The 21,230-nt window shown below is 44.3% G+C and overlaps 1 protein-coding gene across 1 annotated transcript; it reads left to right on the top strand.

Annotated features, from left to right (window-relative positions):
- The first annotated feature begins 1,646 nt into the window (after positions 1–1,646).
- LOC142577942 (uncharacterized) lies at positions 1,647–19,326 on the top strand. The gene is made up of 6 exons (XM_075687379.1): positions 1,647–1,823; positions 4,505–4,555; positions 8,989–9,039; positions 16,828–16,893; positions 18,107–18,163; positions 19,050–19,326. Exons 1-6 carry the CDS (start codon positions 1,736–1,738, stop codon positions 19,298–19,300), a joined length of 564 nt encoding a protein of 187 aa, XP_075543494.1. The 5' UTR covers positions 1,647–1,735; the 3' UTR covers positions 19,301–19,326.
- Positions 19,327–21,230: the final 1,904 nt, after the last annotated feature.

The following is a 21,230-nucleotide window of genomic DNA, read 5'->3' as shown; positions in this document are numbered from 1 at the left end:
AGCATGCATGGAGCTGTATCAGCTTCGCCGAACAGTATTAGTGCCAGAACTTGCGTTTGTCACATGAGGCGTGTTTTGATGCGGACGCAGCGAATCTGACCGATTGTAAGGCAATGCAAGGCCGCGAAAAGTGGTTCACCGAAAGTCTCCGTTCTGTATCAGGACGCCTGTTGATAATGTGACATGGACGGATATCCAGGTGGGCAAAAAACAGCGGGCTTGGCATCGTTGATACTTGAGGGTGGGCGACGGCAGTGAAGTTGGCGCCTCAATAACCGCAGGAGCGGTTATTGCATTTTAAAGCGCTGAATAGTGACACGGCGAGGTCGGTCAATCAACACGATATATATGTCCTTCGCAACTACGCGCCAACAATAACGGTGGAAATAGCTTTTGCCAGCTCGTTGTGCATTTATAGAACACCCTATTAGCGTGTGCGCCTTCACTGAACGCGTCTACGCGATTTTGGAGCAGTCGGTTCAGTGAAAATAGTATTATATCGTAAGTACCGAACATAATGACTTGACCAAGGGAAGACGGGGCGCAGTCTTGCTCATTAGATGAGGTACGAAGTAGCATAATGTAAAAGAGACTTGTGAGAAACCTTTCTGCATAAGCGGCTGAAGGGAAAGGAGGACGGTGCTGAGAGTAGCCGACTTATTAACAGGTACCGACAGCAAAGGGCGAAATAAAGACTAACTTGGCTGCATGGCAAGTGGTAATAGTGAGCTCACAAAATTAGCCAAATGACATCAACAGGAAATAAAAATACGGACATACACTCTCAGGTAAATTTACACTCGTAGAAGTGTATATTTGCCATACAACGATAATCTTCTGCCTTGCTTGCGCTTCCTTTTTGAAAACGTTGCGCTCGTTACTTTCCTGTCGAGAATGCTCTGTCATGCTGATAACACGCATGTCGTTCCTGACTTGGGAGGACCGGGCTCACGGTGTTAAAGAAAGGCATTGCGGACAAGGAAGATGACGGTTATTGTTCTGTAGCAAAATACGAACTAAAGGGTTCGTATTTCAAGAGTGTAAAGGATCTAGACTGATATACTGATTACAATGGCTATTCAATGCCAAAAGTGTGCGCGGGACAGAACCTTGTACTTGTGAACAAGTAGAATGTGTGTCATGAACTAATAGAGTGACAATGTAGAATTCGGCAGTGATCTTGAGAACGTTGAAATAAACAGCGATGTATCGACTATACCTTAGTCTTAAAGACGGTTTACGAATGACTAGACAAAATGACAGTGAACAAGAAAAAGACAGCTTCGGTAGCGATGGTAAACGTATAAAACCTTCCACTTTGCTAAAGGTAAAAATTCACGACTGAAAGCAATATCAGCAGAATATTTAAACGTTATTGAAAAGCAAATAGCAGAGATTCAAAAAACTATAGAGGAATTGCGAAGTCCCTTCCTGCCTGGAACTACAAGGAGCTACTAGATGTTCGGCACCGGGAGAAAATTTGCCGGAACACGGGTAAAACATAGCACTTATGGAGTACGTTTGTGTTGTTACTGGAGCTATCGCACCTTTGTTGCAGTGCACTTTGTCGTTTTCGAGCGTCAGAGAAACCGCTCCATTGTAATGAGAAGCGCAGGTGTGACGTATATAAATATAACCTGTACTCTCACTGCTAAAGAACCTGCAGTCCTGGTTTCTAGCGGTGAGCGTATAGTCATAAAAGAGAGCTGCTTTCGTCGACGCACCGTTTCTAGTAATGCCCAAAATCATGAGACAAGGCGCACTCGTCATACTTGTCCTTCTGGCACCGATTCCTGAAGTCCTCGGTTTCGGCGCGTTTTTGGGTGTGTATTTATTCCTATTCATTATTTTTCACGGTGGTTGCACAATGTAATTTTCAAACATATGCATCTACCTTTCGCCGTTCTCAGCATCCCATAAAGGACCCAAAGGGCGCAACCTGCGCCAGTGTACGAAATGTGCCGTGTGTAATGGTGCCACTTGTCGCTTTTTTTTTACTCCAGTTACCTGTCTACAGACATTACCATCATATTTTAGGGTGGTGTGTAGGAGTGGCTGGTAACGTATTTATTCGAAAGTCACCAATGCAAACATCAAATTAAAATTACGAAGTACAGAAATCAGTACTGATAAAAATTTACTGAAATAGCAATGAATTGGACGATTAGTTCACGGCACAGAGTCTGAAGCACTAGTAGATGCATAACGTTCAGCTTCTAGCTTAAGCTGATGCTTTGACTTCTCTCTTAAGAAGTACTTTTCCGATTATCTCACCAGGTTATTTAGCAGTTTTTATTAACAATGATGTCCGTGGTTCTAGACCCAATTGTGATATGAAGCGTTGGTATCTGCGATTGTAATTAAAAACTATCATATCTAAAATTTAGTGTATACGTCCTAATCAGAAAAAACAAATCACAGTGCTGCTCACAATAGCTCTACAGTATTTTCAAACTAATACGGCTAGCTGATAAATATTTCGGACTGCAAGATTTATTCGCCCTAATATACTGGCGTATGTACTGGTAAACTTTCTCATGGGTAATGCACATCGAATGAAATGCTTTTGTCAGTAGCCACGGAGGTTACACAGAAAATTGAAGAAAGCTACGAACTCATTTATCGTCTTGATCGGTGGTCGCTGTGACGAAAGCTACGCGCACACATTTATTGTCTTGCTAGGAGAGCCGATATTATTTGGATGTTATGGGGGTGGCAACAGTCTCGTGTTCGCCATTAAAAACTGATCGGCTCGGCTACAACATTCCACGCGTTCTTAGCCCTAGTCAAGTCTATGTACGATGAGCTGGAAGTGATGGGGTTTGCGAAAAGCACTGCAGCACAAAAAGCATATACCACTTCTCCGTTCTGGATATGTTGATGTTGAAATCACCAACGAAAATGATGTGCATGGATTTATCATCCCTGACCGAGAACCTCAATCTGACTTTTGAGTGTACCCGGGTGTAGGCAGTCTATACCACAATTCCGTCCGCTGTGCCAACGGCACACATATCAGCACAGCCTGTGAGACTTTCGCCTGGCGACGGGGGTAGGATGTCCTGCGCGTGTCCTTCCCAAAGCAACTGCTGGGGCCACAAGCACTCAGCAAAGAGCAGCGAACAGTTGATACATTATTTGGAAACACGCATACCACATAGATAACAGCATAGGTTACAATAAATAGGTCAAAAAAAAGCATCCGAACCACATACTTTATGATAGCAATGCGAAGCACGTAATGCTCCCCACAAACGTGCCCCGGTAGAGATTACAGTTGCGCAAGCTGCCGGGGCGACGAAAGCTTTCGACGTAGAGTATGACGTGCGTAGGCTTTTGTATACAAGATAACCAGCCTAGGAACTGATCTCAATGTTGTTGCAGTACTATTATGGGCCGTGGCGTGCCGTCAAAATTTCTCCCATTCCTAGCACCGCTCTAGCATAGCACTACTACGATTACTCTGAAGCCATAAAGCACTGCATACCACCCTGAGCTGTTGTAGTGGTGGTTTTCAATAGCTTCTCTGCTCGTCAACCTTCACGGAGTGGAATGGCTCAATAATTTTTTTGCCACCCTATAGTAGCCCGCTCAGTGGGTATGCTATAATAAGATATCCAACTGACGGTGCTAAAGTTACCCTACACGTTTGTAAACGAACTTTTGGCGTAACGTTTCCTAAATATATGTAAGCACGCAGATATGGTTACCCTTTCATATATTTCCCTGTAATACACCTAAACCACTGAGCGTGTTCGGCGGTTTCCGGAATTAAATACTATACGACAAGGCCAAATTATTCTTGATGTGTTTGACAATCATCCGTTGCAAAACTTTCCAAGTACCTCTGTTTTGAATTCATATGTGCTGTCAGTGGTGCTGGCGAGAGGTTTCTGTAAATGGTAGTCAATTAAGGCCACATGCAGCCTTCTTAACTTCTGAAAGCCGTTATCCGTAAGGTTCAATTTCTAATTTGTTATAGCTTGCTTAAATTGCGTTGTTGCAGTGGTAAACTTAACATCTTCTATGCAATATGATAGGAAAATTCCGTCACTCTCCAATTCTCGCCCTCCCCTCACTCGAGCTTCTCAAAAAATGTTAATACGAGAACTATTGCTACTTGTGTCTGCACTAACTGATAAATTTTCTCTCAACAGACGCATTTCTGCTTAATCAGACCTGTTGTTACTACTGTGGTGCTAGTTGGCAACTGATGTGGTAACAGGAGAATTCCTGTGTTCTGTGAGGGAATAAAAGTGTTGTAAAATATTATTATTCTGCAAGATTACAGCCATGACTGCGAAGTTTTGCGGTAAAATTATTAGGCTTTTCTAAGAAGTAGTGAGCTCAACCCGAGTTTCCATATTCGTCTATAATGAAGGCCCTGTTTGAGCACTGATGTTGTGCCGATGTATTAGTTCACGATGCTTTTCGCTTAACAGTTTCACCCAGATTTAAAATGAAGTGCGTAAAATATATTTCTTGTTTTTCTGTACATATTCAGGAAGGTTGGCGGTGAGACTGCCAGTCTTGTTGAGGCCCTTGTCCAAGTTTGGTGAGTACAGGTTTTACTATATTTGAGAAGACAATCTCTACAGGCATCATGCAGCCAAACGACTCTGTTCAAGTTTCCTGCCACTGTGAAGCAAATAATGATCAGCATCCAACATCATCATTATCTACATCTGTCTATTGATCTGCATTGCAGGACGCCAGCTGGCTTTACCCTATGCTTGAGGACTTTCTAATTCCTTTACACCGCCTTCTTTTCTGTTGTCCTCGAATGTATCACCTTTCTCTCGGCACCTATTCTGTAACTCAGCTAGACCGCTGTTTACGCATCCTACGCAAACCTGGTCCACCCATGTCCCTTTGTTTTCTATTATAGTCAGCTAGAATAACCGTAGCCCCTATACGATCTTTACTCCACCAGAATGCGTTCATGTCCCCTAACGTTACGCGTATTATAGTTTAGTTCACTGGTCCGTTGCGTGGTCCTTACTTGCTCCTCGAGCTTTTTTCTTGACCTCCGAGTTTATGCCTCATATGTGAGCGCCACCAGAAACGCGATCATTCTAGACTTCATTTGAAGCATAGCCATAAGCTGCCTGTGACGATTTTCTAATGCCTGGCGATGTGTTCCAACTCATTTTATTAAGCCCGCTTGGCGGAGCATTTTATTCCTCTGTAAATATTGTCGTAATTAGTGTCCCCTTCGAGGATATGTCCTAGATAAACGTGCTGTTGTACAGCTTGTAGAAAATTTCTGCCAATTACTCATTTGATTATCTTCGTATTCTACGGATTATTATTCTTCAAGCATACTGTTACATTTTCTCGGTGAAGGGGCTCAATCAATTCTTGCTAGTGATTTCCAGCACATCTGAGCGGCAGAATGTAATCTGTAAACCGCGAGTAGCTGAATTATTTGTCATTTATCCTGAATCCTGACATTTCCAGTCCAATCTATGAAATACCTTTAAGCATGCGCCGAATATTCTGAGACTGATTTTGCCTCCTTATCCGGCCCCTTTCTTGGCGGGAAATCAATGTAGCTGGGGTGTATTTATAAGATATTCGCGTGTCCGAAGATATTCGTAAGATAATAACGTGTCGTCACTGTACTCCTTGGCTACGCAACGCCTCCATCACTGTTCCTATCTATACTAAATCGAGTGCCTTGTAACAATCGACGAAAACCATACAGAGTGGCTCGTTCTACTGCGCATATTTCTAAATTCCGTTATAATGGAATGGATATGATTCACTGTTGAACGCACCTGCCTGTAACAAGCCAATTCAAATAGTACATTTAGGTCAGTTGGCGCCCTGATTCAATTCAAAATTGCTTTCTACTGCATGTTGTGCTATACTGAAGTGAAAGTTCTCCTTCTAAAGCTTTTCAAATCGTAAACTTGTGCCTTCCTGTTTATTAGTACATTACTGGTATTCTTCCAATTCTCTGGTATGTTGAAGTCTTAGGGAATTGCGAACAAAGCGTATAGAGAATAATTTCGACAATAATAACCCCTCCATCGTTAATTAAATGTAGTGGCAAAATTCAGACAAAATCTCCCTCGAGTTTGATCTCGTGTTTAACGCGATAGTATATATCGTCGTTTTTCACCATCACGCAATCAACAAGGGACACAACATCATCTACTAGTGGATACCGGGTCACTGCGGAATTTCAGGAAATGACAGTGCGGATGACGCTGCCTGGTCGGCTCATGATGGTGCCCAGATTATACCCATACCGCTGTCAAGAACAGATGCAGCCACAAGTCTTCGCTTCCTCGCCCGCGAGCTTACACAGCATCTGTGGAACACCAGTGAATTCACGAACGCACGTCTCCACAGATCGGATCCACGTCTGCAACTCCGCCTACCACCAGGGTTACCACGAGCGGAAGCAACACTTTTGTGCCGCCTGTGGCTCGGCGTAGCATTCACGAACTCCTATTCATTCCGCACTGGAATGGCCGGCAGCCCTACTTGTGACACCTGCGGCTGCGAGGACACGATTGAACACCTCCTTTGTGACTGTCCCCTTTACAAAGTTCCAAGAAAAATGCTCGTGACCGCTCTCGCAAAACTGAACAATCGCCCCTTTACAGAGGAAAAAGCTCTAGGACGTCGGTCCAGACGTGCTTCGGAACTCAAGGCCTTAAGGGCTTTGTTGAAGTTTCTAAGGGCATGCGAATTGTGCGACCGCCTTTGAACGTTGTAGCGCGTAGTATCGCGTTACTGTGTGAATTTTCTTTTTTTTTCATTTTTTTCCTCTTCTTCTTTCTCCTTTTACTCCCTTTACCCCTTTCCCCAGCACAGCGTAGCCAGCCGGTACTTACACTTGCTAACCTCCCTGTCTTTCCTCTCCTTTGTCTCATCCTCCTCCTCCTCGTCGTTTTTCTTGTTATGTCCTTTCTTATGGGACAAGCTTGCCTATTTGTCGCTTTGGTGACTTACGGCCGACCTAATTTCATCTTCAGAAATTTATCTACTTAAGGTCTTATTTGTTGTCACTATGTTACCTTAATCTTTTTCTTCTAAATCCGGATAATTGTTCAAAAGCATAAGACCGATTTCATATTCAATTTTTTTGTTGTTGCCATAATAGCCTGTTCCGACTTGAATAGTTTTGCTCTTTCTTCATATTAAGAGCAATTCTTTACCTCTCTAACAAATATTGGCGTTAAATTCTTTTTCATTCTTTTCGAACTACAGAGACATTGGCTATATTTTCCAGTTCTACCCAAGCCCTCTAGGCGGAGCAACGTTTTCGGTGTGCTGCAAGTTGTCGATTAATTTTTCTTCACGTGACAATGGGCTAGCCGTCTGGTTAGGTGGAACGGCAAAGTTATCATTCCGAAAAGGCATTTGTTCTGGGTTCAATTTCTGCACAAGGATAACTTTTTTTTCAACTGGCAGGCTTTCTTTCTGAGAAACTCATGGATATTTTCTTTGTGCCTTAGTGCTATCACAGCGGTCCATGACAATTCTGTCTTTCGAGGACCTTTCTACACTTTGCGAACTTCCGCAAAACTAGTTTACCTATATTCAGCTGCAATTTGTTTTACTAGCCATCAGAGTCATCAATTTTGCGCGCCTATATTTGTTTTATTGCGAACTATTCAAACGAAAAACGATCACAAAACTGTACTCAGCTGTTTCGGTTACGTGGGTTTCACTTCGATTATCACAGCATACCAAGCAATTTAAAATATACTTTCAGGTAGACAGGAGCAGCAGCAGCCGCAATTGTGCAGGGCGGTGCAGTGGTGAAGCAAGGAATACTTCATTTTAAAATACTCAGAGGCCTTAGTTATTTGATTGGCGAGACAGAACCAGCCATCTTCCGCAAAATGTAGTAAAGAGGGGAAAAACTTTGGTCTAAAACATCCGGTGGCCGAAGTTACCGACTTTATCCTCCACGCTCGCCTGCTTCTCTCGTGGACTTCTCCGTACCCGGCATATAAGTGCGTCAAGCTCTAATATAGTGCCCCGCTGTAATGTAGGCCACTAAAGCGCCACAATGCAATCCTCTGTTGAATTCTACCTCTCCAAATTGTGCTTTCAAAAAAATTTTCTTCATAAATGCAGAGACCGGAGTGTGAAAATCTTTCGCGTGAACAATTCATAACTCGACTACATCGATACACATCAATGGCTGGACTACTGGTATCTTCCAAACAAACTGGACTTCGCGAATAGAATTTAGATAACGAAAGACAAGGACTGTGACATTTTCAGCAAGATACTGAAGACTAACGAAACAAAGACTTCCCTAAAGTGGCAACTAAATCTCCAGAAGGAACCACAATGGAGTGACAAAAAGCACTACTCTAAAACTTTAAACAGCTACAGCGCACACAAATATCAGTGGTATTTGAATCTCTGGTACAGATTATGCGACATCAACTTCATTGTTCTGCTATCAATACTAATTAAGAATGTGAAGTGAATGTGGGCCTGATTGTGTCACGCGTGCAGCAAGAGAGCTCTCAAAATGGGTTTCATAAAGAACGATCCTTTTCAAGGCTCGCTTTGCGACCGCGAAAAGTGAGAACAGTATACGGCGAAGCTGTTGGTTGCTGCTACAAGCCAGCAGCCCTGTCACTCTGTGTACTACTGTTTACTAAAGCATTGTGCGTCGGCGTATAGCCGAGATGAAAAATACAAATGAAGCGAAAAGGAACGCATGTCGCGGCTGCTTGTTTAGCAGAAGCAGCCAACACCTATCCGATTGCCTGGACACTTTTTCGCGGTCACCATGTTAGCTATTCAGTAGCGTTGGTTCTTTGAAACCCAGTAGTGTTGATTCTTTTAAACGTGGCATTTGACTAAACAGCGTTGGCCCCGTCGCCGTATCTCGTCGCCCTTTTTGTTCAACAGCTTCACCTGCGTTAGCTGGGACGCATCTTAGATGTATGTTTCTGTGGTGTTTCTGTGCATGTGGATGATCCTTCAATTTCTTTTTCTTTTTGGCAGGAGAAGTCACACATGTCTTGGGCCATCTAGGTGGAGGATTGCTGGAACTTAGTAAGTTGAGCGTTTATACCGAAGGCACCACTTTCTCATGACATGCCGGATCGTAGTAGGCATGAATTCATAACAAAGTATACCTTAGCACACATTACTGGCATCGCATCATAGAGAAATAAATTCAACAAAAGGGGCCACTCGGCGAAAACTGGCAAAATGAAACACGTCACGCTTAGTGTTTGATTCCTACCGTTAGCTGGCGTGAGCATCGAAAATAAAAAGAATGTGAAATAAACTTAGACAACGTTTTATTTTTCTTTTCATTCTTTCCCGCTAGAAGTAAAAAGTTTTGCGTATACATGGACTTATTTTCGACTTATTTTGTTGCGTTACCTAGCAACAAGCAAGAGGCATGCCAGACACGCCATATGCGTGCGTTATGCGCCAGATACGACACCCAAGCGAGCGAGGTCGGCGACGCATGTTAAGTTCGCATGTTCGGTGACACGTTTCTTTTGGACGTCGCCTGGTTTGTTGGGTTCCCGGTGTATTCTTGCGTTCCTTGTGCACTTCGACATGGCACCAATGCACTATTGGACTGTTGCAAGGTGAGAAATTCAGGCTTTTACGGCACGGCACCGAGGCTTGTGACGCAGCTAGCGAAAAATTAGCGTCCTGGCGTAGCGTCCCAGAGTAGATAATTTGAGTCAATGGCTCGTACTGGGAGATGTTCCTGACGCTTTCTATGAGCGCCAGCAATATTTGAACATTTTTCGGCAGTTCTTGGGCATACACACTGCACTCGGCTTTGTGACGCAGTTAGTTTCGCGTGTGCTGAGTCTTACTGGGACAAGTTTTTTTTCTCTGACCCCAAACATTGCTGTGACTAATTTCATTAATTTTTGGGGTACAGCCGCCCTGATTTTTAATAATATAGCGCGAGCGTCGACTGAACTGCTGGTGAGCGCCTTATAACGGCGATAAGCGTGCAACAAGAGCGTGCAACAAGGCGAGTGCAACAAGGCAACAAGGCTCGTGCGCGAACTCTCGCCTTGTTGCACGCTTATCGCCGTTATAAGGCGCTCACCAGCAGTTCAGTCGACGCTCGCGCTATATTATTAAAAATCAGGGCGGCTGTACTTCTGAAGCACAGTGGCCGCGCCCGGCGTCTCGACGCAGTTAGCGAAAAGCAGCTCGGTCGTGGCGACAAATTAAGTTTTGCGTGTACTGAATCTCAGTGGGACAAGTTTGTGAAGCTTTTAGTGGCCCCGCAACAACATATGCCTTCTTTTGGTATTCGTGCTTGCGAAAACACGATGACCAATTTCCAGGAGTGATAACACTGGAGTGTGTTGCCTGCGCTGGCACAACGCGCGAAAGATAACGCCGAGTAGATCAAAAACGAAAAAATTCTATATTCTGTCTTCGGAACGACTGAAAGCACGATTTGCAACCACGCATTTGTCTTGAGTGCGAGTACTAGGACTTCTGCCAGCGTCTAGCAAGGTCTGGCTGAGAGCCTGTCTTATGGCCACTTCTGTGTACGTAGCTTATCATTGCGTCGGCTGAGGCCATGTTGTTTTGGAAGCGAGCAGTCGCCCGCTTATTTGTGCTCTTAAAGTGCATCATATAATGACCGGGAACGGGGAATGGTTGCAAATCAGTTGTTTTCATATTTTATGGTACTATTTTGGATGAGTCGCGCATCTACGATATGTGTATGTAGAACCGAATTGATTCGGTTTGTAATGCCGACCATTTACGAATTTCGCACACTTCGTCTCTACACGCAGTAATCATATAAGGTCTAAACACCAAAATGAAACATGCTTGTAATTTATTTCAGCTGATGTCGTCCGGTGGAGCTTCGTACAAGAACTATTGCTACTTACCTAGCGCCACAACGTAAGATGAACGCACAAGAAGCCCGGAACGAGTATTTATACAGAGCAAAATAAAGATTTCCTCATTTACGAGGATTCTGGCGCTTACATTATGATGTTGCACATGGCACAGATTCGACGAAGGCTTGTAGAGATCGTTCGCCATCATGTGTACTAAATAAAACAATTTTGTACTAAGAACGCGCGCGCATGAGAAGCGGAAGCAAAAAATAAATAAACATGCCGCGCCGATTAGCGCAGCTGGTGCAGCGCATGCTGGGAAACTTTCAAAACGCGCACGCACAGAACCGAAACCGGAAGATGTTAATCCCATCCGCTTCGTGCTCTACAGTCAACTCGGCCTCTAGACTCTATGGGAGTGTCCGCGTTTGTTGAATATCTTTCTCTATGATCCAGCTGCCATTTTGATCAGCATATGAGCTGGAAAGTCTTTCTGCCGGAGTTCAGAGAAAGTCTGTCCCATGTATGTACGTCACGCAGTCATAACCCGAATTCTCGAGATGACGATACTTTGTCGTTTAGTGCCTGCTTAACGATTAGCAATGTAAGCATAGAATGGTCACAAACGTTGGCGCTTATAAAGAAATTTCGCTTTTGATGACGTTATATTTTTACAAGCTGTGAGGCCGCCGCAACTCTCAGCTTCGCCACACATGCCCTCACCGTCGCGTCCATTATGCCTATGGAGCCTAGTAAACTCCGAGCTACTGTTTGAGCTGTTTAGCAGCACGGGCCTCGCATGCTTGCTATCGTCATCATTGCTTCGGCCTTCGGCCTAAGGTGTGTTAATGAAAAACTGTACGCATTTAGGGGCGTTTATTTGTGAATGTCCAACAAAGATGCTCACTGCGTCTTACAATACACATTTCGCATTTCTTAAACATTTCTTCGTCCGCAGCTCCTGTACGCTTCAGCCATTCGTCCCCTCATCGTGCCTAATTAATTGATTCCCTTCGGTTGGTTCGAAATCGCGCCGCACGTTTTATTTCCAGGAACTAAACGGTCACTCGAGCGTAACAAACATGAAATCATCGCCCTCTTTCTGCATTGCAATGACGAAGATTAATCGCCCTAATATGTCTATTTCCTAAAACAGTCTACAATGCCAATCATTCGTTGCTGCCTCTTGTACTGCCTTACCTCCTTGCACGTCGTTTGATGTTCTTACTTTTTCAGTGATGGGTACTCAGAATCGATAAGCACTGATTATATATGTTACTCATAGTCCTTACCACACCGCTATCTATGTAATCTCCCTCACACGATGCTCCAAAGCTGTAGTCTGGGAGGCAACGTAGATAAATGAATTAAATAATTTATTTATTTATTTACTTATTTATTATTATTTTTTAATTATGGATTGATTCATCCTTATTTAGAAGGGACACCTATTTGATTTTAACAGGCTAGTCACACTTTCCATGATATATGTTTTAGTAGTAGTATCGATACAATTTCGCGACCGTGATTGCGTCATAGAAATTTTCGGGAAGGGCGTCCTGCATAAAATGGCGATCACGCAACACTTATACCAAGTGGTATTTGAAAGAAATTGTGCAATTTGGACATGTACCCTAAATTAAATAAATAAATATGCATAGAGGAGCGTGTTTTCGCAAACACCAGATTGTCTTTTGCCTTGTGAACAACGATCACTTCTAATAAGCTAAATTATGCCACAGACTTGAGCGTTCTCTGAGGCGTGCCATTTGGTAACGTGGCTTTCTGTAAAATGACCACACACACACACACACACACACACACACACACACACACACACACACACACATATATATATATATATATATATATATATATATATATATATATATATATATATATATATATATATATATATATATATATATATATATATATATATATATATCAGCGAAGATTTCAGGCATGCTGATCACGACCTCCACCAATGAGGAACATGGAAGTAGCACAATGGTGTCATACGGATTTCCCCTCGTGTATTAATCGCACACCTGGCCTCGCGGCAGTGTTATGAAAAGCCGAGTATTATGTTTCAACCATGAGAGCTGCATTAACTTCGTCCTGCCGCAAAGGAGAAACGAAGGAGCGCGAACGGGCAAGATGCGGCAATTAACAAAGCCTATCAGCCTAAGAACTCCTCAACGTTGGAAATAACGCTTGCGAAATTTATTGCACAAGCCAGGAAAGGCGCACCGGTATCCAGAGTAAAACCTTTTCTCCAGGGGAGAAATTCACATCGCGGAAAGTCGAGTCTCCGCGACACTTGCAGCCATTCCTGGAGATGCCGGTCTTTATGCGGGCATGGTAACGGTAGCAGGACAGGTTAGCAACAAGCTGTCCGTAATAGAGAGCTGAGGATTAGTAAGGGAGCCGAAAAGAACGATAAATCCAGGACGAAACTAGGTGAGCGGGCCTAGACACCATGAAGAAAATTCAGAGCACTGCCATTGTGTGAAGGTGAAAAATCAGCGAAGCTCCATTGCTCAATAAGTATATTAAGTTATATATGCTGGTTATGCTATATTAACACATAACTTCGTTGTTTATATTATCTTTTCTTTATCCTTATATTTCTGTTTCTGTTTTTTTATCGCCTTACTCTTTATTTATTTAATGATTTTACTTTACATATATATGCACTAACGTTTCGACGCGCATCGTCATAGTCTAGCGAGCCCACAGGCGTATGTGCCATTGAGCTTGGACACGTTCTGCACTATCACCAGGGTCGGCCAAACTGATGATATGTTTGTGTAAACATTTCGGGCACATCTGTTTTTGTTTTTTTTCAGGTCCTAGCCAAAGACTGCTTCGCTGTATAAGGAGACACTCTCGTTCCGTGAGCGGTAGCATCTCCTACTCTGCGAAAGTAGGAGACGGCAGAATGGCATCACGGTTCCTGGGGTCCGCACAGATGTGCATCGCACTTGAACGTTCTGTACAGTAATTTGTGTATGAAAGCTAGAACTTGTCTTATGAATGGTGCTTAAGGCAAGAAAAACTTCGATGAAAACAGAAGAAAGGGCGGTCTTCCCACCCTCGCGAGGAAGGATACGTGGAGATCGTTGGCGTTATACGGAGGCCAGGGTGCGATGTCGGCTGGTAGTTTTTGAGTGACCGATGTTCGCACATTATTGAGGAGCGAACCCGCGCCTCTCACCGCACTGGCGCAGTTAACAGTTCCGGGAGCTGTGCGCTGAATGGCCGCAGTAATAACAAGCAGGGCGGGTAGTACTCTACGCGGAGTAACGCTGCTGTGCAAGTTCTGCTGGTGGTAGTGAAGCCACAGCTGCCTGACCGGCTGGTTTAGGCTCAGGTGAGGTAGTGATTGAGGACAGCGTGGCAACGTCAGCCTCTGTATAGGCGCAGGACGAGCATTGGGATCGTCTGAACTCCTGAAACTCAAGGCCGACGCAATCTCTTCCTAATGATGGTGCTTAAATCGGTCGGATGAGTAGGAATGGATGCTATAGGAACAGAGGAAGAGCATCTTCTGGGGCCGTGGAGTTCTTTGAAAGCAGCGTCATGTATTTGTGTTCGTCTGTCGGATCCTGTTTGTTCCAGCCTTTCTCGCATGGTTGGTATACCATCGTGCGCCCGTTTTCTTTTGCCTGAGATTCTAAAACTGTGGTTGTATGATTCACGTTTCCTTTCGAAACTGTGCTATTGCTACCTTGTGTAGGGAGGAACAACAATTTCGAACATTCACAGGCTTTCTAAATTCCAAAAAAGGATGGTCCGTTTGATTGTGAATGATTCGTATAACGCACAAACAAGGTCCATCTGTAAATCCTAAACGTAACACTTGTTGCCTACTTTTACGATTCCTTACCAATGATATGCTCCAAACAAAGGAGTAAAACGAACAATTTGTACTTGAAGGAACTTGCTAACTTGACAGGAATAGTGAATGTTTATAATATGCGCAGAATTACTTTTTGATTTTCTCCACGGACTTGTACTAACTATGGCCGACAATTGATCGCACATACATTGCCTAGTCTTTTATTCCACCAGCATTTTTTACTGTTATGTTGCTATTCTTTTCTTGATGGCATGCACAGAAGCAAAATATTTCTTTTTTAGTGTTAGACTTTATGGACTATATTTCACATGTACAGTTTTTGTCAATGTGTGCTTGTCACATACGAACATTTCTTTTTGACCCTTGAAAGTGAAATTATCAAATAGTACAGACCCCGTCAAGCCTTCTGTGGCTTTTAGTCCATGCCCCCAGCATTTTTGTCGATGGTATACACGCACCGTATTGCCGAAATCAGAATGAATGAATTAATAAATTCTTTACCGAAGGTCGACGATTATCCGACGTAACTGCGCACAGCGTGCAGGCGATGGGATGGCTGGCAGGTCAAAGGTAAATAGTTGTGGCGTCCATAACGGTAAATTGACTCCGATAGCACGAGCATTTTACGTCTTCGATAATATGGCGTATCCTAGTGCTTTGGGACAAAACGGAGCTCTCGCGCTGACCACATTTCAATACGTCCTCAATGTAGATGGTGTAGGCTTGGGGGAGTACCGAAAATTTTGCGAATATTTTGCGCAAATGCCGCTCAGTTATGCATATGTTGCCGATGGCTCAAAACTAGACTTACGGACATCGGAGAGGTAGAAGTGAGCGTCCAGTACTTCACATAAGGGCCCCTTCTCAGTTGAAATTGCTTCCTCGGTCGACGTTTGTGAGGCAGTGCTCGAATTCATACCGGCATAGACTAGCGAAGTCATGCGGATGCCTTCTCGTGGCCCATACCACAGGGAAGGGCCAGGCAGAGACGGCAGTGTCAAAGGTGCCAGGAGGGTTTAAGTGCACATAGCCGTAGACCGTGGTATTACACAGCGACCCGAATAGAGCATCAGGAACAAACTGTGAGAAACCTTGTGGAGCAAGAATCACCACCCCAACGTATACACCAAGGCCACGATTTCGTAACGACGCCTTTTCTGATGCTATTCATTTTCGCGCTTCAGTCAGTGGTCATAGAAACGCTCTGCCCACGTTATCGAGAGGATGAGCCGGATGTGAACAGTGGACGATAAGAGTGACAGAATCGAGTTGGAAACCGGGATCTTTTGCTCTGGTACAGTCGTTAGGATTAAACTTTCTTATTATCGACACAGCCACCAGCTCTTGGCACAGCACGCGCTAAGCTGCGAATTTGATGATGCGGCCGCTGACGACAAATTTTTGGCGGGGGAGCACTGTAGCTCAGCACACGATAAGGAAACGCTGAGCGTTATCTCAGTTTTTGGTTCATTTTGTCCACCAGTTCCCGCCATTCACGGCAGCTGCCCCCTGGAAGCGCTACGAGCTCTGGTCTACAGACGTTCTTCCTGGCCAGCAGGAATGTAGCCTCGAACTCAGTGCAATTTTGCAGCCTCACTGTTTTTTCCTAGCAGTAGTGCGTGCGTATCGTCGTGATTCCCAGCGGCAGCTTGCAGAGGTTGTGTCGCAAATTCCCAGCTGAACGAAACCACTTGCGAAAGTAATCTTGCAGTGAGGACACATATCGAACGTAATTATTACTTTTCACCACACTGTCCCTGCATACACAGCTATACGTGGAAACTTATTTTGACAAGCATGCAGAAGAATCGATTATGAAGCGCGACGAACGGCTCTTCACGTAGAGAAAAGTGCCGCTACACAGCCAGCCGCACATACCAACATGGCGCTAGGGCAAAGCCTGACGGTAGGTAGAACCAAGGGTCAACCTGGCGGCACTCTGATATATCCATGAAGTAAGGTAGACGCGCGAATTGTGATGCAGGTTATTGTTATTTTGGCAGTAGTCAGGCCTAAATCGCTGCACGCGCTCATGTACTTTACTGTAAATATATAGCACCGCCAACAAACACGCTGTGCTGATAAATGGTGGCTCAGTGCCCAAGTGTTAGCTTTTTATTTATTTTATTTTCTCAGAAAGAGAACCCGAAGAGCTCCAAGAGGCGGATGTGGTCGACATACATGTGCTCGGAATGGGACCGGGTAAGTCGAGCGGTCACGTAACTAGGCAGCCATGTCTTGGTAAATTGTGTAATGGTAGCCAGTGCGACGCGCCGATAAAGTACTCTCGGAGCGCTGATTACTGCTTAGCACAGATTAGGATCTTCGTTCTATCAATAAGTACATTTGTTAAATGCGCAAGCACAATTTGGTGCACTACGTTTGAAAGTTAATCTCAACATTGACAATATTAAAAACTGAAATTGTGCTTGAATTATGCGCGATAAAGATGTTAGCATATCGAATGGGGGCGATTCAGTGGGAATAAGCAACATCACTTGCGTTAGCGTGAATACTTGACTTCGAAACGGATCGGACCAGCTATGATGGCATCCGGCTGTGTGTAGAGCGTCGAAAAACAAACTCACCATGCTCTAGCCAGATCAAATGCTCGAGATCTGCAACGAACGCTCTTTGTGGTTGCTGCTAGCTTTAATTCTATCTTGTTTAGTACGGGTTAACAATACATTTTGGTAAGCAAATGTATCTACTTAAATAAGGCAAGTCATGGTGTCTCAGAGAAAATTTGAAAACTTAAAAGAGGACATTCAGTGAACCAGAGGCTCTGGCCTACTACATAACAAGTTTCGCTAATAAACCGGAATAATTTTCAACGTACAGCGCACAAAATGCACATACGCATCTTTAAAAATAATATGAGCCAATACTGGGATCGCACGTGACTTCATTGTATTTTTCTTTTTGCGTTACTGTTTCCCAGCAGGCTCTTTCAATTCAAGATGTACAGATAACTAGCCAAAATATGACGCGTCCGTCTTAAACATTGTTTGAGCCAAGACCTCCACATTTTGTTGAATCGTAATGAACATTTTGTAAGCAACTAGTCCTCGAATGGCGAGTCAAAGAATCAGCTTCAAATTGTGGTTGTATCAAGTGTATGCTGCCGCAAGCAAGTGCCTTCCGTTTTTCTGTGTTACGCATGAAACAAATACCCGACAGTATTGACTTGAAACTCTTTCTGACTAAGACCTATTGTAACACAAAACACCCTAAATGTTTTTTGGCGCCAGAATAAATGAAGTAATTCGAATACAAGCTCTTTTTTTTTCTTGTATTCACCTATTTCAGCTGTAATCCTACCTACTCTTGTTTATTGAATCTCTCGAACTAGCTTTTCACTATCGAATATTTTTTAACGCTGCATGTCTAATACATTCGCTTTCTTTGTTTTTAGGTCCACGACCCTTTGACCTTCTTCCAAACCCAAACGACAATATAACTGGATATACTGGTGAGTACAGCTTCTATGCTGTTAGCGATGATTCATTAGAATGCAACCGTGACATGGGGAACATTTGCGTCTTCATATAGCGTTAGTATCAGTTGCCAAAGCTTCGTAGTTTCGGTTCGCATTCTCTTAACGTGGTTACCAGTGCATCTGCTTATTGGCATTAAGTGAATGCAATATATGCTGGTGCGCCAGTAAGAGGTCTTGCGCCTTACCATGAACAGACCAAACTGCAATGCAAAAGTATATTGTGAAACGCACAGCTCTGAGGCTCATCTCGAAGAAGAAATACTTTGAACCTTTACATAGCTTGTTTCATGTAGGAGTGGATACGCCTGTCTTGCAATATTTTTGAGGCCACGCGTAGTGCGGGGAGTGAGCCCTGTGATTGTTTTACTAAGACTTTGCGGGTGGTTTTAAGATTGTGACGACAAAACTTACAGTACAGGTGAGCATGGCGCTAAAAACCTAAGTTTGGAGGTTTAACGAATTAGTTTATGACCTTGGGCATGTACGTAAGGTATGTAGGTACTAAAATTTTCACCAGGTTCGGAATCCTACTGAGGGGGCAAAATTTGGTGTTCATTGAGCATGTGAAGTCAATTGTGCGCAGCAATTGTACTGCAACGAGACTTTCCGCCTCTCAGTCAAGCGATGCATAGTACTGTAGAGTGTTCATTTTCTGCTTCAAAACATACTATTTTGCTCGGTTCAGTGCACCTAATGCTAAGCGGTGTGCTAAGAGCGCTCAGCTGAAACAAAAAAAATATACTTACAAATATATATTCAATGGTCGTTGCTGCCGAATAGTAGTTTGCGCCAAACACTTGTTCTAGCATGCACTCCTGGTCTAGCAATACTGAATAATGATTGCACTTCGTCTTCCTAGGGCCTGGCATTTCAGGTACTACAGAATTCTCAGCCAACAGCACAATATCTCTACAGTGCGGAAAGTGCAGCTGTACGTTTCACTGGAAAGCGGACTTTTATGGAAAAAGAATCGGTTGCACTTCAACGGTGAAAAAATTCAGCTGCTCGTGCAAACGGAGTAGCTGCAGCAGTCGGACGATTGTGAAGTGCCTAAAAAATCTGGCATCTGGAAATTGTGAGCAACGTCTGCAACAAATCTATTGCCTCTAATTTTTAATAAAGGCCTAGCTACGTAATATTGCTTGTGCGTTGTCGTGTTGTTTGCTTCGACTCAGGTTTTTTTTACTGACAAATCGGACGAATGCGTCGGCGTTGCTGCAATTTAAAGAAAACTGCTCATGAAGTTCACACCGTTTACATTCACCAAAAGCTTACGGGAGAACTCAGTTTATGGTGACTGTCGACTGTAATGCACTAGCATTGAATCATTATTGCGACGCAACATATTGCCGCCTCATTTATGAGGCATATACTGCAGCGGAACTCTTCTTTAGTGCTTATCCAAGAACACTCGGTGTCATCTAGTGCCACCACCGTGAAACCTGCGCGTGGCCTCCGACATGCATACCATGCCCATGCGTGCGAAGGCAGAAAAGCGCATCATGCGGCAACTGGGCTCCTCTCGCATTTTGATGAATGGATGGATGTTATGAGCGTACCCTTTGGAACGGGGCTGTGGGTTGCGCCACCAAGCTCTTACTATTATGCTGCCTAATGTCCTACCTAGGTTAAAGAATAACAAAAGAAAAAAACACCCTATGAACTCCCACAATCAAATTTACTGATCCCCTAATGCGAACTCTGCTTTTGTACGTCTCCGTTTTTTCGTCGTTTCCCTATTTTCTTCCACACATCCTCCAGTCGCCTCTTACTAATCTCTATTGCGGACAATGTTTACTTTTCCACTGCTCTCACTGTGGGGCTGTTAGCAATTTGGCACACATGCTCTGGCGATGCCCCTTGTTACAGGGACCCAATCGCATCACAGAACAAGAATGGAGCTCTGCCATCCAGAGCTCAGACCTTTCACGTCAAACCTGGGCTGTCCAGAGAGCCCACGATGCGGCGGTTAGGCTCGGCCTACCCGTCCCCACGTGGGAGCGGCCCGCAGCTCTGCCCTAGGGCAAAGCTTCTCAGGACCTTGTTATTAAAGTTCTTTGTCTGTCTGTCTGTCGCTAAACCCAAGGGCTTGAAGGAGGCTAGTGGTGCCTAAATCAACCGCTAGGTATATGTCTTCACATTCTAATAAAATATGCTCCATAGTTTCCCTAGCTTTACTGCAGCAAGCACATGCTTCTTCTTCCTTCTTATATCTCGTTTTATAGGTGCGTATTCTAAGGCATCCCAATCTCGCTTCAAAAATAATGAGCTTATGTTTGAGTTATCATAAATTGTTTCTTTCCTGATATCCTTTTTTCCTCTTAAGTAGTTACTATTTGTTTCTGAACACCATGCGCCATCTAGTGGCACAGTCGCGAAGTGCACCACGTGGCATTAGAGATTATAAGTGTGGCACGCCGGTGCCTGCAAATGCTGGGAATTGTTCCCTCGCTTGCCGCAGACTCAGTGGCGCATTCTTAATCACCCAAGTTGGCGAGAGGTCCGTTGAAGTGGGGCACATAACCAGTGCATTCATGGCACAGCTTGCCAAAGCGCTGGCGTCAAAGACTTTCTTTGAAAAGCGTCGCACACCCAGTAGAGCATGTTAAAGCAACGGGTTGCTGTCCTTGAGGCGAGCTTGTGGCGTGTGTTTGATTCTGCTCACGTCGGGGTAAACTAAGGGATTGTTTTGGTTGTTGCAGTACGAATACTCCCTCCAAAGCAAGTAAAGAAGGTGGGCTCACGGGCAGGTAGCGCGAGAAGAAAGCACGCTTTCGCGATCGACCTGAGCGGCCGCAGTGTCGGCCAACCCCAAGATCCCACTGCACCATGGCTGGCCGGCCGAAATAAACCGTCGATACGTGGGCTGCCTCTTCGCGCCGCCTACCACGAATTAGTGACCCTGACGACTGGGCCCATCCATGCCAGCGTCTGCTCACCGACTCTACCAAGGCGAGTGACGTAGCCCCGATGCAGTCCGGTAGGGATCACGCGGTTGTAGGGTGTCTGGAAATTGTACATCGACTCGCCGGACATCTGG

This window comes from Dermacentor variabilis, chromosome 4 (assembly GCF_050947875.1).
Source record: "Dermacentor variabilis isolate Ectoservices chromosome 4, ASM5094787v1, whole genome shotgun sequence".
Classification (NCBI taxonomy): domain Eukaryota; kingdom Metazoa; phylum Arthropoda; class Arachnida; order Ixodida; family Ixodidae; genus Dermacentor; species Dermacentor variabilis.
Note: the sequence above shows the minus strand (reverse complement) of the source record. Positions and strands in the feature narration are given on the sequence as shown.

Bases quoted from the DNA above. Each gene is read 5' to 3' on its own strand.
- LOC142577942 (XM_075687379.1), top strand. From the start codon at position 1,736: ATGCCCAAAATCATGAGACAAGGCGCACTCGTCATACTTGTCCTTCTG. The intron at 1,824-4,504 runs GTGTGTATTTAT...GTACATATTCAG, and splicing joins CGGTTTCGGCGCGTTTTTGG to GAAGGTTGGCGGTGAGACTG. The intron at 4,556-8,988 runs GTGAGTACAGGT...TCTTTTTGGCAG, and splicing joins GAGGCCCTTGTCCAAGTTTG to GAGAAGTCACACATGTCTTG.